Source organism: Sesamum indicum, linkage group LG8 (genome assembly GCF_000512975.1).
Source record: "Sesamum indicum cultivar Zhongzhi No. 13 linkage group LG8, S_indicum_v1.0, whole genome shotgun sequence".
Taxonomy (NCBI): Eukaryota; Viridiplantae; Streptophyta; class Magnoliopsida; order Lamiales; family Pedaliaceae; genus Sesamum; species Sesamum indicum.
The window spans coordinates 10,343,925-10,364,003 of record NC_026152.1 but is presented as its reverse complement, the minus strand read 5'-3'; the positions used below and the strand labels follow the sequence as shown (position 1 = coordinate 10,364,003).

The 20,079-nt window shown below is 32.9% G+C and overlaps 3 protein-coding genes across 3 annotated transcripts; all 3 read left to right on the top strand.

The window, feature by feature from the left end:
* On the top strand, positions 2,612-5,497 carry LOC105168186 (TORTIFOLIA1-like protein 4). Its single transcript, XM_011088144.2, has 4 exons — positions 2,612-3,588; positions 3,672-3,759; positions 4,267-4,643; positions 4,999-5,497. The coding sequence occupies exons 1-4, from the start codon at positions 2,794-2,796 to the stop codon at positions 5,320-5,322; spliced, it is 1,584 nt and encodes a 527-aa protein (XP_011086446.1). The 5' UTR covers positions 2,612-2,793; the 3' UTR covers positions 5,323-5,497.
* Positions 6,968-11,166, top strand: LOC105168185 (histidinol-phosphate aminotransferase, chloroplastic-like). Its single transcript, XM_011088143.2, is given in 10 exon segments — positions 6,968-7,289; positions 7,292-7,362; positions 7,855-7,938; positions 8,076-8,230; positions 8,324-8,421; positions 8,780-8,888; positions 9,399-9,556; positions 10,198-10,340; positions 10,474-10,614; positions 10,860-11,166. Coding segments are annotated over 10 exon segments (1,236 nt in total). The 5' UTR covers positions 6,968-7,144; the 3' UTR covers positions 10,992-11,166.
* On the top strand, positions 17,545-19,631 carry LOC105168184 (glycosyltransferase family 92 protein RCOM_0530710-like). Its single transcript, XM_011088141.2, has one exon. It carries the CDS (start codon positions 17,741-17,743, stop codon positions 19,601-19,603), a length of 1,863 nt encoding a protein of 620 aa, XP_011086443.1. The 5' UTR covers positions 17,545-17,740; the 3' UTR covers positions 19,604-19,631.

Here is a 20,079-nt window from a genome sequence, read left to right as displayed (position 1 = left end):
TTTAATTCTATTTAAACTCGTTTAAATTTGATTGAATTAATAATCAAATTAAGTTTAAATATAATTTTTTAAATTTAATAATAATCAAAATAAATTTAAAAAATAAGGTATTGAACTAAATTCGATTCATTTACGATCTTATGTCCAACACACGTAATTGATTTCTCCGATCTCCTATACTCGTATGAATATTGACAAATGATGAAAATAAATGAAATATTCCACTAATTAGGAGTAAAATTAAAAAAGCTCGTATACTTTAATAATTTATCAATTATTGAAAAATATTAATCGTATACATCAATTAATATTACTTTTTATAACGAGTAAAACTAAAAAAGCTCGTACGCTATAAAAATTTATCAATTATTAAAAAATATTAATTGTATACATCAATTAATATTATTTTTTATAACCAAACAAAAATTCAAGTCAATATGTTTTATGCCTTAGAATGCAAAATATATACAAAAAATAATATATGTGAATCTCAATCCAACATATTTTTTAATCTTTAGTTTAGCAATTTGATTTTTCTTTTTCACGTTGATTATAAATGTGTTTATTGTTTTGTTATTTTCGACCATCTTTATTTCTTCACATTTATGATAAATTCATTGCTGAATAACTTCTATAAAAAATACATTCCAAACTTTAGAAATTATATTCAATTTGCATTTATTAAATTTTTTTTATTAATATCTATATTTTTGTTTTAGTTATAAAAAAATAATATTATTAGATTACATGCTATTTTAAAATTATTGATGAATTACTAGATTAATAATCAAAATAATTACACTATTTTTTTTCTGAGGTTTGGTGTAATTTACATGTAAAATCCCTGTTATTTGAAAAATTACATATAGCACCCTTGAGGTTTGCTTCCATCTAATAATTAGATTCACTGAATTTGCTGATATTAAAAAAAAAAAAAAAAAAAAACTACTCACTTTCTGTACCTCAAATATTTTTTCTCGACTAAGCTAATTTTATAATGGTGAATCCTCACATGCATTAACACATGAAAACGTATGAAGGTAATTTGGTAATAAAATAATTTATTTTGATCTGCAACAAATCAGTAATAAGTCAATTGGAGCTAGATATAGATTTTTTTTCTATTTTTTTTGTTGATATAAAAAAAATTGGTGAATCTTGATTAACAAAAGAACTTATTTGTCAGACGAAAGCAAACCTTAAAGGTGCTAGTTGTAATTTTTCAAATCACAAATGATCTACGTGTAATTACATCGAATCTCAGAAAATGGGGTATAATCATCCCTAAAATAAAAGCTATAACAAATCGAATTGAATTTTCTGTTGCAATTCCTATTACATATTCTATTTCGTTTCACTCTATATACATTATTATGTTTATAAAAATTATGTCATTAAATTTATTTTAAATTTTTTTATATAATTTATAGATATAAAATAAAGAAAATGCAGTAAGAAATTAAATGGGGCGACCAACAACCCTCCTTTAATGTGTGAAGACTGGTCACCAAATGTGACGGAAGCACAATTAAGAAAGTTGAAGAATTTCGGTAAAAGATTTCCTCATTTCTCTTTTTGGTAATATAAATTACTACAATCATACTTTCCCATTTCCAATGCAATCAATAATAACAATATTTTACTCTCAAAATAAAAAATAAATAAGAATAAAAGTATCTACCCCATCTTTCCAATTTGAAAATTTTTAGATATAATTACACGCTTGTCTCATAAGATTTGATATAATTATAATTTTAAAAATTATATCTAACATCTCTGAGATTTGCTTCTTTTTAATATATAAGTTCCTTTATCAATCAAAATTCATCAAAATTATTAATGTTAGCAAAATTATTCTCATACATCTTCACACGTGAATGTATTTGAGAAAATATATCTTTACCATTAGACGGGTAGTTTAGTCCAAAAAAATTATTAGACTTGCAATAAATCAATAATTAATCAGTTGAGGATAAATAATAATTTTTATTTAAATATTTTTGTTAATATTAGCATATTCGATGTAATTTGACTAGTGAAGAGACTTATTTGTTAGACGAAAATAAATTTCAAGGGTGCTAGATATAATTTTCCAATCTATATGGGGTTTATGCGTAATTACACCAAATCTTAGTGTAGGAAAGAGTAATTATCCTATTTTTTTTATTTTAAATTTTATTATTGATGTAGGCCAGCGTCCCATTTTGGCTGCAGACGAGAAATTTGAGTAGCTTTTAAGTCCCAAGGCCTTATCTCTGTAGCGGGTGCCTTTTCAGGACAAAAGCGTGAATTTCATCCAAAATCAAAGCGGGAACACCTCATGTAACAAAATTTGGACCAAATTGTAAATCGTGTTAATTATATATTTTTATTTTATATAATATACACACAATATAAATAAAAATGATATTATATATTTTATTGTAAAAACTTACAAATGTGTATATGTTTGATGGAGTAAAAAAAATATTTTGTTACATAAAATCCATTATGCCGTTTTAATATTTAGAATTTTTTTATTTAAATCAAATCTAATTAAATAAAATCAATTACATAATAAATCTATGGCATCAATCATCACATTAATTGAATATTTTTGGGGTCATATGGGATTTTCTTACTGCCTACTACCACGCACGTTCTCTCCTCAACATATAAAAACCAACCCCCTCCCCTCCTCCCACTTCATCTACCCATTTACGCTTCTCCTCTTCCTCCTCCGCCGTATGCCACCGACTGCACCGCCACCTCTGGCGTCTCTTTTCGTTTCATCATTTGGGTCAGTCTCAGACAATGGCTATCACAAAGCAAACCTCTGGCGAACTGAAAACACGGGTGAATACTTGTCTTAACAAGCTTTCAGACAGGGATACGCTTTCTATGGCGGCCAACGAGCTGGAAACCATAGCTAGATCGCTTCCCAATGACGCTTTTGCTCCTTTCTTGAATTGCCTCTCCACCACGGACTCGTCGGAAAAATCCCCTGTCCGCCGCCAGTGCGTTCGTCTCCTGGGCGTCCTCTCCGCTGCTCACGGGGACGCTCTGTCGCCCCATATTTCGCGTATGATCTCCACCGTCCTCCGTCGCCTACGCGATCCTGACTCAGCCGTCCGAGCGGCCTGCGTTGACGCTGTTTCTTCCATCACAACTCACGTTAACTCGCCGCCGTTTACCGTCATCCTAAAGCCGCTCGTGGACGCGCTTTTCCACGAGCAGGATTTGAATGCCCAGATCGGGTCGTCGCTCTGCCTTTCTGCAGCGGTGGAGGCGGCGCCAGAGCCGGACGCGGCGGAGCTGAGGAAGCTTCTGCCGAGGGTGTTGAAGTTGGTGAAGAGTGATTGCTTCAAGGCGAAGCCTGCTTTATTGTTGTTTATTGGTAGTGTTACGAGTTCTGGTTGTGTGAAAAGTAAGAGTTCGTTGAGTTCTGTCGTATCGACGGCGGTTGAATTCTTGAGCAGTGAAGATTGGGCGGCGAGAAAAGCGGCAGCGGAAGTTCTGGAGAAAGTGGTAGCGGGGCCGGAGAGAAGTTTGACGGCGGAGTTTCAAGGTGCTTGTGTGGCTGCCTTGGAGAGCAGGAGATTCGATAAGGTAAAGCCTTGTTTTTACTTGAAACTTTTCCCAGAATTTGAGTGTTCTCTAACCATTTTCCTTCACTTTTTCAACTGCAACAGGTTAAAGTTGTGAGGGAGACGATGAATCGAGCATTGGAGATGTGGAGAGATCTTCCCGGGCTATCTGAAGAAGCGTCATCGCCTAAAGGTCAGAGAAACGTTTTTTTTACCGTTCCTGGACTCGATTCACAACTCAAGAATGTAAAAGTCGTGCTTTAGCAAACGTGTGTTTGTAGTTCACATATTCATTGCTTTTAGATGTAATCCTCTCCAATATCTGATACGAAAGCAATACAATTAGGTAACTAATGAACAAGTTTGTAGAAAGATTACATTTTGGGATTAGCATGTGACCAAAGTTTTAACTATGATGAATAAGGAAATCCCTTCTTCTTGTTGGTTGGAGATCTGTAATAATTGCAACATAATCATGATTCTTGTTTAGCCCTTTTCTACTCTTTAACTCTATGATTGCATAATGATTGTTTCTTTGTTTAGCAGAATCCATAGTTTCTATACGGCAATTATTTTCGTGTGTTCTGTGCGAAGAGATATTACTATTTTTCTTTGTCAGTTCAGTTGTTTAAATCTTGACCATGAGAAAATATTACATATGAATGCTCTCGCTGACACTAAACCTTTCTTTGATAACCAGACACCAGCAGCAGCGGAGACTCTACTTCTCTGCTTTCTGGAAGTGCTGGCAATGTTGGCTCGGAAATCCCCCAGCTGAGGAAGACAGTGGCAACCAGGTCACCTGCGTCTAGTTGCTCATCTACAACCAGTAGCCAGAAGAGCACGGTAGGAAATGAGGATAGTAGACTATGTTTCTCGAGTGCCCGTAAGCTGAATTTGAAGAAAAACTTTCGGTCTCGGGTGGTCCCTTTTAATTGTAATGACAATGCGAACATCACTGGTGGATGTGTTACCAATGATAACATTGAGAATCAGGATTTTGAGGACCTCTCTTTGATCCGCAGACAACTTCTGCAGATTGAAAACCAGCAATCGAATTTGTTGGATCTGCTACAGGTACAAACTGAGATTGCTTAATTACACCAACATGTCCTCAACTAGGACAAACTACATAAAACCATTTTACTGTCTGAGTAATTACATTGACTGTGTCAATGAGTTTTCACTACACTGATGGGGTGTAATTGTAACACAAACTTTTGAAAAGGGGTGTAAGCGTACGAGTGTTATTGCAACAAAATATCTTTAATGAGGGGATGCCGTGCCAGTGTAATTATTCAAATAGTAGGGATGATTTCTATATAGTTATCCCCAACACATTTGATTTGCCTAATCTTCCCCACAAGTAGTCCTATAACTTTGCTGAGGCTTATATATACTGATCCAAGCATGGTGTATTTTCTTACTTCAGAGATTCATCGGAAGCTCCCAGAAGGGAATGAGCTCGTTGGAGAAACGAGTAGATGGGCTGGAGAGGGTGCTGGACGAGATGTCACACGACTTTGCAATTTCAACTCGAAGGATGTCAGGCACTGATTCTGGGGGCAACACATGTTGTACGATACCGGGAGCAGAGTTCCTGAGCCCCAAGTTTTGGAGAAGAGGAGACGGCCAAACCATCGTCAACACCAAGTTCCCTTCTTCTTTCAGAAACCAGTCCTTTCATGGCATGGCTACATGTAGAGATACAAGTGGTGAAATATCAAAGCTTGTTGATAGTCCAAGAAACTGTTAGCCAGTTGTACGAGGTAATTATTCTTTTGATCAATGGAGGTAGATGAGTTGGGATAGTAGATTCTTTCTTGGGTAGCATTTGTCCCAAGATGTGTACCAAATTGGATGTATATATCAAGAACTCTGAAACCACAAGTAAACCAGCTAATGAAAATCTTTCGGCATTTCTCTCTCAACTTGCTTCTCTTTCTTTTAATTTCCTGATGAATTCCAATGGGGCCAAGTGAGTTTCAATGTTTCTTTCTCCCATTGCTATGTTTCCTCAGAATGTTGGTATGACGTTGATACGAGTCGACCGGCCCTTGTCTAGGTCGGGTCTCTAGTCCTTTTATAACTTGCAAAATTTGAGACTTGATATTTATATAATCATCACATGCCACCTTATTTTCCTCCACATACAAATTCGGGTTCTCCTGCCCCCCAATAAAAGTATGCTAGTTAACCCACATCGAGAGTGGTGGAATGAGGGTTGGAAAATCTTGTTAGTAGATGAGATCTTGGCGCAGTTGTGCAAGTTTGGTCGTTTGTAACCGATGTGCGACAAATATATGATTTTGTTTTCACATAAAATGCCAAAAGATGGGACGGGTGATGCTATTGGGCCATTTAGTATTGTTTATTTTGGCTACATCTTATGTTTTTGTTCTATAAACACGGCCTTATTAAGGGCTACAATGAATTTAACCCCTTCTATATTTTATAAAGTTCAGCAAAAAATATCTATTTCGTTGGTAATTAGCGAAAGATGTATTAAATGCACGACGCATGTGTTTTGAGATGTTTTTTTAGCTGTTTTTCACCTTAATTTTTGACGTTTTGGACTATAATGCCCTCATAACATTTATATATTCGACTTGGACATCTTTGATTTGTTTTCAGTGTTTTTTTTGGATTGTCATTTATCTTAAAGGTTATATAATTTTTTTTAAATATATTTGCCTAAAAAATATGGAAAAAGTATATAAAATATTTGAAGTTTTATAATTTAAGTTAAATTATTAAATTAAAAGCACAATACAAAAATTAAAATATTAAATTTATAATATCTTGACGAATACAAATGTTAATAATTTTAAAAATAATATATTAATAATTAATTTATTATTAAGTTAAAAATATTTAAATAAAAATACTATAAATAATATTTAAATTTAAATTGCTATTATAAGTACTGAAACTGAAATTTAAATTTTTTTTCTGATTATTTTGAATTTAAAAATATTTAAAATTAATTAATTTAGCTTTTTAGTTCATTTCTAAATTTAAAGTTTAAAGTTCAGAAACTAAAAGAATTAAAAATAAGCCGCCATGTCGTCCAAATTGAGGGCAATTGTGCTCTTATATTTCTGCTGTTTTAGACGTCCACGATATTTTAAATAATTAGAAAAAAAAAAGAATAACATTATGATCAGAAAAAAGATATTTAATTTTTTTTACTAACATAAATAAATTTAATAAATTTTAATTAATAAAAAATATATTTATTAATAGAAATAAATATTAAAAATACTAAATTTAATTCTTCAAAATAGGCAGAGTATTCGAGTAATAATGTTAAATTTTAGGAGTGATCGGTTTAATTATACTTAAAAGAAAAAAGGAAAATACCGCGTAGTTTTGTATTATACAGTTTGTACTACACACTGTAACTGTGTTGCTGCTGCTGCTGGCGTGCTACCAACTACCATTGCCTTACATGGTTTAGGGTTCAGATTTTTCATACCCCACCCACTGATGCTCTGAATCCTTCTTTTTTCCATTTTGCTTAATTGTTACTACAATTGATTTCTGCGGCGGGAGAGATTAATCGATCATACACGGTGATGGGGGTGATTGATTTCTTCTGCAACACTTCATCTCTTTGTGTCGACAGACCAAAACCCACTCCTAGTTTTTGTTCCTTGGAGGGGAAGCTGACGCGGGGTAGAATTACGTCTATGAAACCGCCGGGGTCCTCCTCCGCCGCCTCCGTGCTGGGGAGTCTTTTATTCGACCCCATCTCCGTAAATTGTCCCCATATCAGCCTATTCTACCTTTCGAGGTCAATTTCTTGACCCGTCATCAGTTTTTGTTGATATTCTATAAATTAACATGTCAATAACATGTGAATAGCTAATAAATTATGGGAAAATTAAACGCAATGAAGAGTGTTTGAAGGCCTGTATTTAATTTAATTTGATTTGGTAGGCACTCTAGGCTAATGATCTAATTTATGGTTTGCTCTCTTCAATTTGCACAAGATTTTCCTTTGTGCATTTATTAAAAGTCAATTGATAATTTTAGTGTTTTGGAAGTTCGATTCTGGTTTAGATGAATGCATTTTGTTTTGAGTTATGAACTTGTTGGTTGGATGACTTAGTGATAACTGCATTGCTATAGATATCCTGGAGTTGTTTCAAGTCTTTTTCTGATGAACATTTCCAAGTATCTCAATGTTTGCCAGTTGATTCTCAAACCAAGAGAAGGCAGAATTATCGCATAATCATGATTTCCTAGAGTCTTTGTTTTCTAAATGTTAAAGTTATGTATGCAGGTGTTGTCTACTCGTCTTGGTAGGAAGCCTGAGGATATTGTCAAATTAGATGCAAATGAAAATCCATATGGTCCACCTCCAGAGGTATGGCTAGCATTGCTGAATGTCTTCTTTTTGTTATCATGACCCGGTTTATTTAAAATCACCATTTATTTTTGTGCAGGCATCATTTTAATATTTTCCAATTTCCATGGTTTTGCCGTCAAACTAATTCCTTGTAGGTATTTAAAGCTTTGGGTTCCATTAGATTCCCTTATATTTATCCTGATCCGGAAAGCCGTAGATTGCGAGCTGCACTTGCTGAGGATTCTGGTATTGAAGCTGACTATATTCTCGCTGGCTGTGGTGCAGATGAGCTTATTGATTTGATCATGCGGTTTGTAGCACAGTTCTTGCTGAAGTTTAAAGTTTCAGGTCTTATTCTTTGTTCAGGTCTAATTTGTGTGTCTTTGTTTTTTCGATCTCCCAGATGTGTCTTAGAACCTGGTGACAAGATTTTGGATTGCCCACCAACCTTTACTATGTATGAGTTTGATGCAGCTGTTAATGCTGCACTTGTTATCAAGGGTAAGTTTGTTCCTTCTTTTCTTTTGGCTACCTATTGGTTTCTGATTCAACTTACTTTACCACTTTTGTGTAGATTCTTGCAGTCTTCTGCAAGTCTCTTTCCGGCTATTCTTTGTGTTGTTACTTTGATGAGTTTGCACTACATTACATTTCCTGGCAGTTAATGGAATTAATAAAAATCCGGTTTGCAGCAAGGAAATGGATGTGATGCATATGATGTTTATAGAAATTACTACAACATCTAGTAGTGTGAATTCTAAGTTTATAATTATTGTTTCTGCATTTTCCTTAATTAAGTTGCTTACCATCTTGGATATCAAATCCATGCATTTAACTCTGAGCTTATTCCGTTTAGCAGTTCCTCGGAAGCCCGACTTCAGCTTGGATGTAAAACGGATAATTGAAGTTGTTGAGCAGGAGAAACCAAAGTGTATATTTCTGACCTCACCAAATAATCCAGATGGGAGGTAAATTTGTTCTGGGTTCATTGTTTTTGTTCCAAGTACCATGAGCCATATACGTTCTTTGCTGCTGTGTCAAGTGTTAGGTTTAGAAATTATTTGTAGCATAATGCAATGCCAAATTTGTTATATTAATCTTTTAAATAATATTTGTATGTTTAATTAGCTCAAGTTGTTTCTGAATATTTTTGTTGTCTCAAATGTTTATTTCTGACATCATATATTTTAATGTGGGGATGACAGGTCTAGTATTGGATCAAAGAGCTTATGTGTGTTGTTGCTATCAAGTAACAAAAATTGCATAATATACTTTATGTACCTGAACTTTTTGACCTAAAAATAAAAGGCAATATTATATATCAGAACTAAGAGGAAGTAGCTCTGCAATTGCTGGTGTCATTGTGTTATCGATAACATAAATTGCTAATTTTGAAATTCTACAATATTTTGCCGTTATGGACTGAGTTTTGGCTTCACATTGATGTTCCTATATGTATTTTTTCTTCTACGTGGCAGCATTATCAATGATGAAACTCTTCGGGAAATACTTAAGCTGCCAATATTGGTTGTTTTGGATGAAGCATATATTGAATTCGCTGGAATTGAGTCCAAGATGAGATGGGTTAAGAAGTATGAAAATCTTATTGTGCTTCGGACATTTAGCAAAAGAGCTGGTATAATCTTTCTCCTTTCCAACTGCTAAACATAGGATCTGTACACTTCAAATTACTTCACAATCCAAAAATGAAGCTTTAGAAACTCATGAAATTTTATTTATGCAAGACTTTAGCATAATATGTAATGGAGATTGATGGAAGTGTAGTTTGTATGCCCTCCAAGTATCCCTACATCATTGACTTGCAGTCCACATTTGAAACCATAAAAACTAGGTTATGAAGAATGGTAATTTTACATATACTATGAGTAAGACTGGTGGCCATGTATAATCACTTATATATATTTCACTCATAAAACTCTAAATTGCTGAGGGCCTCAGGGCAATCATATATGCCATGGGCCATGGTGGTTTTCTAACATTCCTAATAACTATACTATGTAAGCTTATAGACCTGCATTTATTTCACTATGAGCAAAGTATATGTCAGATCTCCATCCACATCCTCATTCGAGCCAACTTCCGAACCTTAAGAATTTCTTTGGACGTGCCTTCTCTGCCTAATTAAACCTACCATACTGCTTAACGAAGTGCTCTAATGCACGGTTCTTTTCACTTAGCAGAAAATTATATTATAATTAGCATGGATTATGTAGTTGAATTTGAATTAATATTATAATTAATATTGTGGTGCTTCAGCTTTAGCGGGACTTCGAGTTGGATATGGAGCATTTCCGTTGAGCATTATCCAGTACCTATGGAGGGCTAAACAACCATATAATGTGTCTGTTGCTGCTGAAATTGCTGCTTGTGCAGCATTAGAGAATCCCGTCTATCTAGAGGTACCAAGTGGCAACATGTATATCTCGGCATTTCCTATGTCCTGTGATTTATTGACTGAGAAAGAAACGCACGCTTTCAATTGAGTTTCTATTTTTAGACACAAGTATTTATCATATCCTCGATTCATGACAGAATGTGAAAATGGCTTTGGTGCAAGAACGGGAGAGGCTCTTCAAACTTTTGAAAGAAGTACCCTTTCTCAATCCATATCCAAGCTACTCCAACTTCATTCTTTGTGAGGTTACATCTGGAAGGGATGCTAAGAAATTGAAGGTATGATCAATTCAGTTGTTTTATATCAAAGTTTTTGCTTCAGCGATGATGTTGCATTCTTCTAAATACTCATCATTCGATCACCATTTGTGCTTCACATGAACACGCAGACATATATTTGCACGAGTATATGCTGTTGAGTCGGCACAGCACATTTATGTCTTTTTGCACTTGTCAATCCTTTTTTCTTGTGTTTACGTATTTGGTTTGAAAAACTTACTTTACAAACTCAACACTTGTTACAGGAAGACCTTGCAAAAATGGGCGTCATGATTCGTCACTACAGTAACAAAGAATTAGCCGGTTACGTTCGTGTTTCTGTGGGCAAGCCGGAGCACACAGATGCTCTAATGGAGGGTCTCAAACTGCTGTATTAATCCTATGTAATCTGTCATACAATAGGGCTAAAAGCATTGAACCTCTCACTCTTCGTTCCAAGAGCGAGAACTCTTAGCTTCAGTTTTTCTTTGATTTTGTGAGTGTTGTTAATTCTTTGGGTAAATAATGTTCATACTTATTTGGAAGAAAGAGAATAAAGACAGTTGAGTGGAATTCAGTCTTTTTCCTTCGTTTAAAGATGGGCCCAAGGCCCATTTCCTTCTTGGGCCACAGAACGTTCAATATCATATCACGGCCCAAAACCATACACTTATGGTCGTAAAATAGGTTTGTATTGGCCCACAGACAAGCCCAATAGAAATGAAATGAGTTTGACGATTATAAACTTCTCAAACCTACCACACTCGTCTCGATGTGTGTGCATGATTCATTTTTTATATATATTTATTTAATTAAATAAAAAAAGATAACATGAATAATTGATCAAAATCAATAAAATAAATTGATTTTAATTGTACATTAAGTAAGAGTTTATTAAAAAATATGAGAAAAATAAATACAAATCGAGAGCATTTTACTCAACTTATATTTTATTAATCATGATAATTACTTTAAATATAAAGACATTACACCGTACAACAGAACATATTTTAAATGGTGGGTGGAATAATGAATTATAAGATGAGATGTAGTATTGATTTAGGAAGATAGAGATGCATATGCACCTTCCTCCTTTCATTCCTTCAATTTCAGATCACTTGTCTCTTAAACACATTTCACTCTCACTTCACTAATTATTACAAATCTTTGACCCTCACCTCCAACTCATACTATAATTACTTCACACAATTCATCAATCTTAACCTATTTGTTTTCACTTAAATTTAATCCATGAATTTTTCTATACTTTCATATAATTGCAATTACTTCTTTATTGTTCATAAATTATCAATATCTTTCTTGATTTTAACGATTGTTCAATAACTATATCAATTCATCGGTCTCCATTAGATTTTTATCCATTTTTATGATAAATTGACCAAAAATACTCTTATGAATTATGAATTATAATTTTACTTATTTTTTTAGAATTTTCTAACATTTTTTATAGATTAAGTTGACAATTTTTCTTTATATAATTTTTCAACTTTTTTCATCCATCTATTTTTTTTCCATCTATAATTATTAAAATTAAAAAGAAAATACAGTAAGGGCAAAGTGAAAGCTCTTGATTTTCATCCAATATTATATTATTTCATCAAGCAATGAGGGGTATCGGTAATTTTTAAATAATAAAAGGATATTCTTGATTATTCCAAACATTGGAGACTTTTTTGAATTAAGGAATTATTACACTTCTTCCTGAAGTTTGGTGTAATTATATATAGATCCCCATACTTTAAAAAATTACATTTAGTACTCTTGAGGTTTGCTTTTGTCTAACAAATAGGCATGTTCATTGGTCAAGATTCACTTAATTTATTGATATTAATAAAAAGGGATAATTACACTCTCATCCCATGAGTTTGGTATAGTTACATATAGAACCCCTGTGGTCTGAAAAATTATATCTATAACCTTGAAGTTTGCTCCAAACTAATAAATAGGTCATTTCTTTAGTCGAAATTCATTGAATTTATTGTTATTAACAAAATCTTGAGTTAAAATTGATAGTTATCTTTTATTGACTTATTTTTAACTTGTTGCAGGTCAAACAAATATTTTCTGACTAAACTACCCTTATAATGATGAAAATATACCTTTTCATATGCATTAACGTGTGAAAATGTATAAAGGTAATTTGGCCATTAAAAGATTTATATAACCTTCAGTAAATTAGTGTTAAGTCAGTGGTAAGCATAATTTTTTATCCAATTTTTTTGTTAATATCATTAAATTCGGTGAGTTTTGACTAACACATGGATTTATTTGTTATATAAAAACAAACTTCATAGGTAATAGATGATTTTTTTTAGATCACAGAGAATTTATGTGTAATTACATCAAACCTCAAGAAATGAGAGTGTAATGTAGTTATGCCTAATAAAAAAGTTGAATGAAAATTGGTATTTATCATTGATTGACTTATTATGGGTTAAATAATTTTTTTGTGACTAAACTACCTTATAATGATGAAAATATACCTGTGTGAAAATGTATAAGGGTACTTTGCTTATAAAAAGATTTTTTAACCTGCAATAAATTATAGTAATAAGTCAATTGAAGGTAAATAAGAATTTTTATCCATTTTTGCAATATCGTCCTAATTCAGTGATTGACTAACAGAGGAACTTATTTGTTAGATGGAAACAAACCTTAGAAGTACTAAATGTAATTTTCGAAACCACAGAAAACTTATGTATAGTTACACCAAATTTCCGAAGAGAAAAATGTAATTATCTCTTTAATTAATAAATAAAGTTTTAAGGTTATTAATTCAATTTACACCTAATGTGCTATTCAATTTATATATATATTTATTAAAATTTATTATTTTCATGTCATTTGTAATTAATTATAATTGTCATGTATTACACTATTAATTCCTTTTTTATTTGAAAAGGGTATTACACTATTAGGTCATGTCTAAATACTATAAAATTTTTCTCTATTTTAAAAATTCAACTAAAAATCTCTTTATACTTTAAAAATAGGTAAATCCCCCTATTTTATTGAACATATCTTACGTGTCTCTTTCCGTTAAATTGTCTTAATGATATTAATTTTTTTGTTATATGATCGTTATGCCTTTTTTATTATATATTATTTTTTATTTTAATGACTAGTGAATCTTTTTTAATTAAATAATAATAATCGTTAAATCTAATCAAATAATTTCAACCGTTAAATTTTTTAAAAAAATTGAAAGGTCTGTATCTTCTGGCAAATGGGGGTGACAATTACCAAATCTGGCGACATCGTCCTGATAAAAGAAGGATCCGCAAACCAACAATGGGAGACCGCATCCTGTCTCCCTTCCGTGCGCTGCCGCCCCCATTTTTTTTAATTAATTTAATTATATCTATTAATTATATATTTTAATTAAATAATTATAATTATTATTATACTTAACCATTTTGTATCCAATATATATATATATTGGATTTTTAAATTTTAAATACATATAATACTAATTTAAATATAAATATTATTTATCATAAATATAATTAATAAACATATTTAAATTAATTTGTAACTTATAATTATTATAATTTCTTAATATTTATATTCATATAGATTTCCAAATTTGAAAACCAAAAATTTTAGTATAATTGTCATTGTAATGTAACTTTTCTATTTTTTGGCATTTTCATATTTAATATAAATATTTTTAAGAACAAAAGAATTTATATTTTTAAAAGAGAGAAAAATAATAAAAATCATAAAAAAAGTCAATTTGACCATGTAATTTTAGATACAATATGGGACATTTTGGTCAATTAAGAAAAATAGTCAAAACACGCAAAAAATTAAGCCCAAACGCACTTTAATTAGGGGAATTTTGTGCTGGAATTTATTAAAATACAGAGAAATTATTAGCTTATTTTTAAAATACATGAAAATTTGTAATTATTTAAAAAAATACAAAAGGTAAACAGAGTTTAGCCATAATTCACATATATATATATATATTAATGTAACAATATAATTATCATTTTATTACAAAAGGACTGCGGAACAAATAATTCACGTTCTACATAATTTTTAGGGTTATTATTTGTACTTTTAGCTATTTTTTAAAGCAAATTTCGGCCTCACTCTATGATTTGACCTATGTTAATACATATACTAATTAAAGACCTATTGGTTAGTTACCAACTTAAGAGGAATAAAAGGGAAAAAAATTATTATTAAATAGGGACAATTACACCCCTCCGTTAAAGTTTAGTGTAATTATACGTAGAGTCTTAAAAAATTATTTAGTACGATTGATGTTTGTCTCCATACAATAAATAGATACTCATTAATTAGAGTTCATGAATTTATTTATATTAATAAAAAAAATTGAATAAAGATTCATATTTACTTCCACTTGACTTTATTTTTAACTTATTGTAGGTCAAACGAATCTTTTATGATCAAACTACCCTTCTACATGTTACAAACTAATCTTTTATGAACAAACTGCTATTCTACATATTGACATGCACTAATGCATAAAAAACACTAAATATAAATTTTTAAATTGTAGAATATTTATATGTAATTATATCAAATCTTTGAGACCCCATTTTGATTATTAGATAAAGTAGATGACAAATCCCAATAAAGGGTATCTACATAATCCCAAAAGAGGAGGACCATATTCCGTAGCTTTTGTTCTGTCCCCTTTGTTTTCATTTCCTTCTTTATGGGCCGCTTCATAAAGTAAAAGTAATTAATAAATAATTATTAGTGGAGAGTTAAATAAGCGTGTAAAGAGTAAAAGTAAAGTTGAAAGATAAAGTTACATCCGTTATTTGCCTACATCTATATTTATAAGAGCAAGATAAGAGAAATTGGGAGGTTGTTGAGGGTGGTTAAGATACTGTTGAAGTTTTTGGGATGTTTGTTTTCTCGTGATATAGTTGGTCCAATTGTATGTTACATTATATGTCTCCCACGTGAGCAGGAATAAAATCTCCCGTATCAACTGAGAAGTAATCGATAAAAGAGGAAATTCTTATCTATTTGTTTTATCCAATAGACTACGATTGTCGGGCTTGACCTTGCTGACGCGCCTTTGTTGTGACATGTCATTTGATATGTGAAATGTAGTTGATGTGTCAGTTGAGCTGGAGGGGCTACCAATAGATTGGAATTAGGCTTGATTGACTACTGCCTCGTAAGTAGGATGAAGGCGGTACTGGGCTAATAGGGCTTGCTGCATCATCATCCGTTGATATGCTTGAAAAAATAATACCTCAAGTATCAATTTTGAGAGAGAATGAAAAGTTGAAAATGGACTATAGAAAAGAAAAAAAAAATACATTTCTTGTTCTCAAAACGCATGTCTATTTACATAATATTTGTGTTTTTTTGAATTTTCAAATTTATGTATTTTTGATTCATATGTTTACTACATATATATATATATATATGTATTAGAATGAACTCATATATGGATTTTGTCTTCCTTATATCTTTATACCATTGAATTGGATATAGCCAAAAATATATTATTTGTTTGTACTAAAATTTGAATAGTGATGGCTTCTTCCCACATATGGAGAGACCATGAAGCTCTGAATTTTAGTACAAACAACCTCTCCACTCCTTTTACAATTTGTATGTATGTTTGGGTACTAAAATTTCTGACAAACAAAATTTTCTAAGTACCAACATGATTTGGTCATTTCATTTAATTCATCATAAATGCAATTGCTTTGTTCCCAGTTTCATTTTATTACATCATCATATTCAGATTTCAAATACACACTATGGATTACATCGACTTTACTTGAAATTAAGTCTAATTATATAAACATTCTTTTTTTCTTTTATAAAATTATAAATATATTCTTATTCAGCAACAAAATATTACTAGTATTTCGATACCCCTCAAGAAATATACTATAAAATACAAAGGTTGTTTGCATAATTAAATTTAATTTTACGGTGTTTATATAATCTAATCCACATTCTAACTAATAGCTTATATGAGTACCCCGAGTTAAATGGTGTATTTATCCCCCAAACTTAATTTCGTGACTTTTTCATAAATTCCAATCAAGATTCAACAAAAATACGAATAATTTATGTATTAAAAAAGATTTAAAGATCCTCTGATAATTGTGTTTATGATCATACACAAAATATCTGCATGTTTTTATACGAGTCAGATCGTTCAAATTACAAAAACTCCAACCTGATTATGTTATTACATAGTTAGGTTGTACGGTCTATCCCTGATCCACAATATATTTACGTTATCTTGATGTAACTGATCTAAACGGATCAAAATCACGAATATCCTAAATCTCGATTGCCAAGTATGACATCACTATTTGCATTTATTACACCTATTTATTCTCGAACTAGACTAGTCAACTTAAGTATGTGAAAATTATAACCAAACTTACAAATGTTGTTCTGATCTTATATGTGCCTATAAGCTCTAACAAACAATAGGAGCAATGGTATATTAGACCAAAAATTGATCGAATACGACTTGGTAGAGGGAGCTTCACTTCTACGTGGAATCAAAATTATATAATGATTAGTCGATCTTTTTAAATTATTTGTATAGGATCCATCACTATTTTAAATTGCACATTATCGAAGTTTTATTTATTTGTATAAACAAGAATATAAAATATCAAAATTTGTGCAAAATCGGACCAATCTCGGATTGTTTCTTTATTACAAATCTTATTTTATATTCTACTCCAATATATACACATTACGTGTATAAAAATAATATTATATAGTTAATTTTAAAAAAAAAATTTATATACACGTGACGTGTGTATACTAAATAAAGTAAAAAGAATAAGATAAATTTTGTAACCGAAAATTCGATGAAATCCCAATTCCTTGCAATTAATTTCAACAAAAGCGTCCACTGCCAGAAAAAGAAGGCTGAAGAAAAGGAAATAAGATACACTTTTTCTTTTCTGTATTGTCTTCCCGACATTTACCCAATTACCAGAAGCAACCAACGAACCTTAAAGTAAAAAGAAAGAAGACAAAGTGCACAACTACTGTCGGCACACACACAGATCTGCAAGAAAAGAATTTTCCCATTTCCATTCCTCCCTTTAAACTCTGTTACCAGATCTTTAAAATCTTTACTAACACAATACAGATGAGCTCTTCTTCAGATCAACGCCGCAAGAGAAAACGCATTCTCAGACAATCTGATTCATCACTACTTTCTCTCCCACACTTGTTGTCTGTGAGATCTCTTGTCTTGTGCTTTAGCTTCCTCACCTTTCTTTATCTCTTATCCCGTACTCTCCCTTTTGCTTCTTCAGCTTTTCACCCGGTTTTAGTAGTTTCAAGCTTATCCCTCTTGTCCTCTTCTAGTTCCAGCACTACTGCTCAATCGGTTCAAGATTTTGGTAGTTTTTTGTACCCATTGAGAATAGAGAACCGGGTTTTGTTCCCTGATCATGTTTTGTTGTTGGTTAAGAATGATGGGTTGTTGAAGAAGAGTGTTGTTGATGAATTGGAATGTGTTTATTCTGGTGTAACTGTGTTGAGTACTAGCAATGGTAGTAGTGGTGATTTTTCTGTGTTAAAGGTGCTGTCTTTTGATGAATATGATGAGTTTAGGTCTGTTGTGAGGTGCCCACTTCCATCTGTGAACTATTCAGCTGATGCAAATTTGAGGTGGAGTGGTAGAAATGGAGTTTTTGCGGGAGGTGAAAAGGGGTTGTGGTTGGATAATCGCAGGGTTAATTCGTGTTCTTGGGAAAATGTGGCGTATGCAGCTGCACTTGATGGGGGCACTGTTGTTGTATTTGTGAAGGGATTGAACTTGAGGGCTGATAGGGAGTCCGATCCGAGTCAGTTCAGTTGCCATTTTGGGTTGGGGAAATGGGAAAAAAACGGTAGGTATGTGCTGAGGACGAAGGCTTTGACTGCTGCTCAGGAGGTTGTTAGGTGTTCGTTGCCTAGGACCTTGATGAACAAGCTCGATAAGGTTAAGGGCATTCGTGTGACTATTGGAGCTACACACTATTTTCATGCTCGAGCTCATAAGCATGTGCTTATTCCATCTGTGGCGAAAGTTTCTGATTCAGGTTTTGAGGGTCAGAAGAAGAAGATGGAGGGGAAATACGAACTTTGTGTGTGTACAATGGTGTGGAACCAGGCCTCAGCCATCAGGGAGTGGATTATGTATCATTCTTGGCTTGGAGTTGAGAGATGGTTTATATATGATAACAATAGTGATGATGGGATTGATGAGGTGATTCAAGAACTTGATCTTGAGAACTACAATGTCACTAGGCATGTCTGGCCCTGGATCAAGACTCAAGAAGCGGGATTCTCTCACTGTGCTCTCAGAGCAAGGGCTGAATGTGAGTGGGTTTCGTTCATGGACGTGGATGAGTATTTTTACTTCCCATATTCGCCTCCTAGGCACCAAAGATTCAGGAAATCGAGTTATGTAGGCCAGAACTCACTTCGTGCTTTGGTGGCAAATTTTTCATCATCATCAAGAACTATAGCAGAGATCAGAACATCTTGCCACAGCTTCGGGCCATCTGGGCTGAATTCACCTCCCTCACAGGGAGTAACGGTAGGGTACACTTGCCGTCTCCAGAGTCCTGAGAGGCATAAATCGATTGTTAGACCAGATGCACTTGACACCACTCTGCTTAATGTGGTGCACCATTTTCACCTCCAGAAGGGCTTCAGGTACATGAATTTGCCTCAGAGTACGGCTATAATCAATCACTACAAATACCAGGTGTGGGAGGTTTTCAGAGCAAAGTTTTACAGACGAGTCGCCACTTATGTCGCTGATTGGCAAGAAAACCAAAACGAAGGCTCAAGAGATAGAGCTCCTGGGTTGGGGACGGAGGCCATTGAACCACCCGATTGGCCACAGAAGTTTTGTGAAGTTTGGGACACAGGGCTGAGAGACTTTGTTTTATCCAATTTGGCTGATCTATCTACAGGTTTGCTCCCATGGGAGACGCATTCTGCCTTGACTGATTAACTTGGGACCCTTGAAGCTCATCAGCCCATTGTAAAGGAAAAACTCACACACATGACATTCATTTATTGATTGTTTCACATTTCTGTTTCGTCCTTTGCTTTTTGTAGGCAAAGGATCAGAGAAGTCATAGGCTTTAGATACAGGATTTTACATAGCTGTAACTTGAATTTATAGCCCTCCTGCTTATTTGATGGTTTACTGTTTATATACAACCAATAGCTTACTAATCCGGGTTGCTTATTGCTTAGAGAACTGAAACTTTCACTCTCCTAGGAATACAAATTCGGGTTGATTCAGTGAAGCATGCAAGATAACAAAGTAAAATGGATAGGTGATCATCATTTTCTATTAAACATACGATTCCACAAACAATTACAAAATTATTAGCACTTATATATATATATATACACACACACACAGAGAGAGAGAGAGAGAGAGAGAGAGAGAGAGAGAGAGAGAGAGAGAGAGAGAGAGAG

Bases quoted from the DNA above. Each gene is read 5' to 3' on its own strand.
- LOC105168186 (XM_011088144.2), top strand. From the start codon at position 2,794: ATGGCTATCACAAAGCAAACCTCTGGCGAACTGAAAACACGGGTGAAT. The intron at 3,589-3,671 runs GTAAAGCCTTGT...CAACTGCAACAG, and splicing joins AGAGCAGGAGATTCGATAAG to GTTAAAGTTGTGAGGGAGAC. The intron at 3,760-4,266 runs GTCAGAGAAACG...TTTGATAACCAG, and splicing joins AGAAGCGTCATCGCCTAAAG to ACACCAGCAGCAGCGGAGAC.
- LOC105168184 (XM_011088141.2), top strand. From the start codon at position 17,741: ATGAGCTCTTCTTCAGATCAACGCCGCAAGAGAAAACGCATTCTCAGA.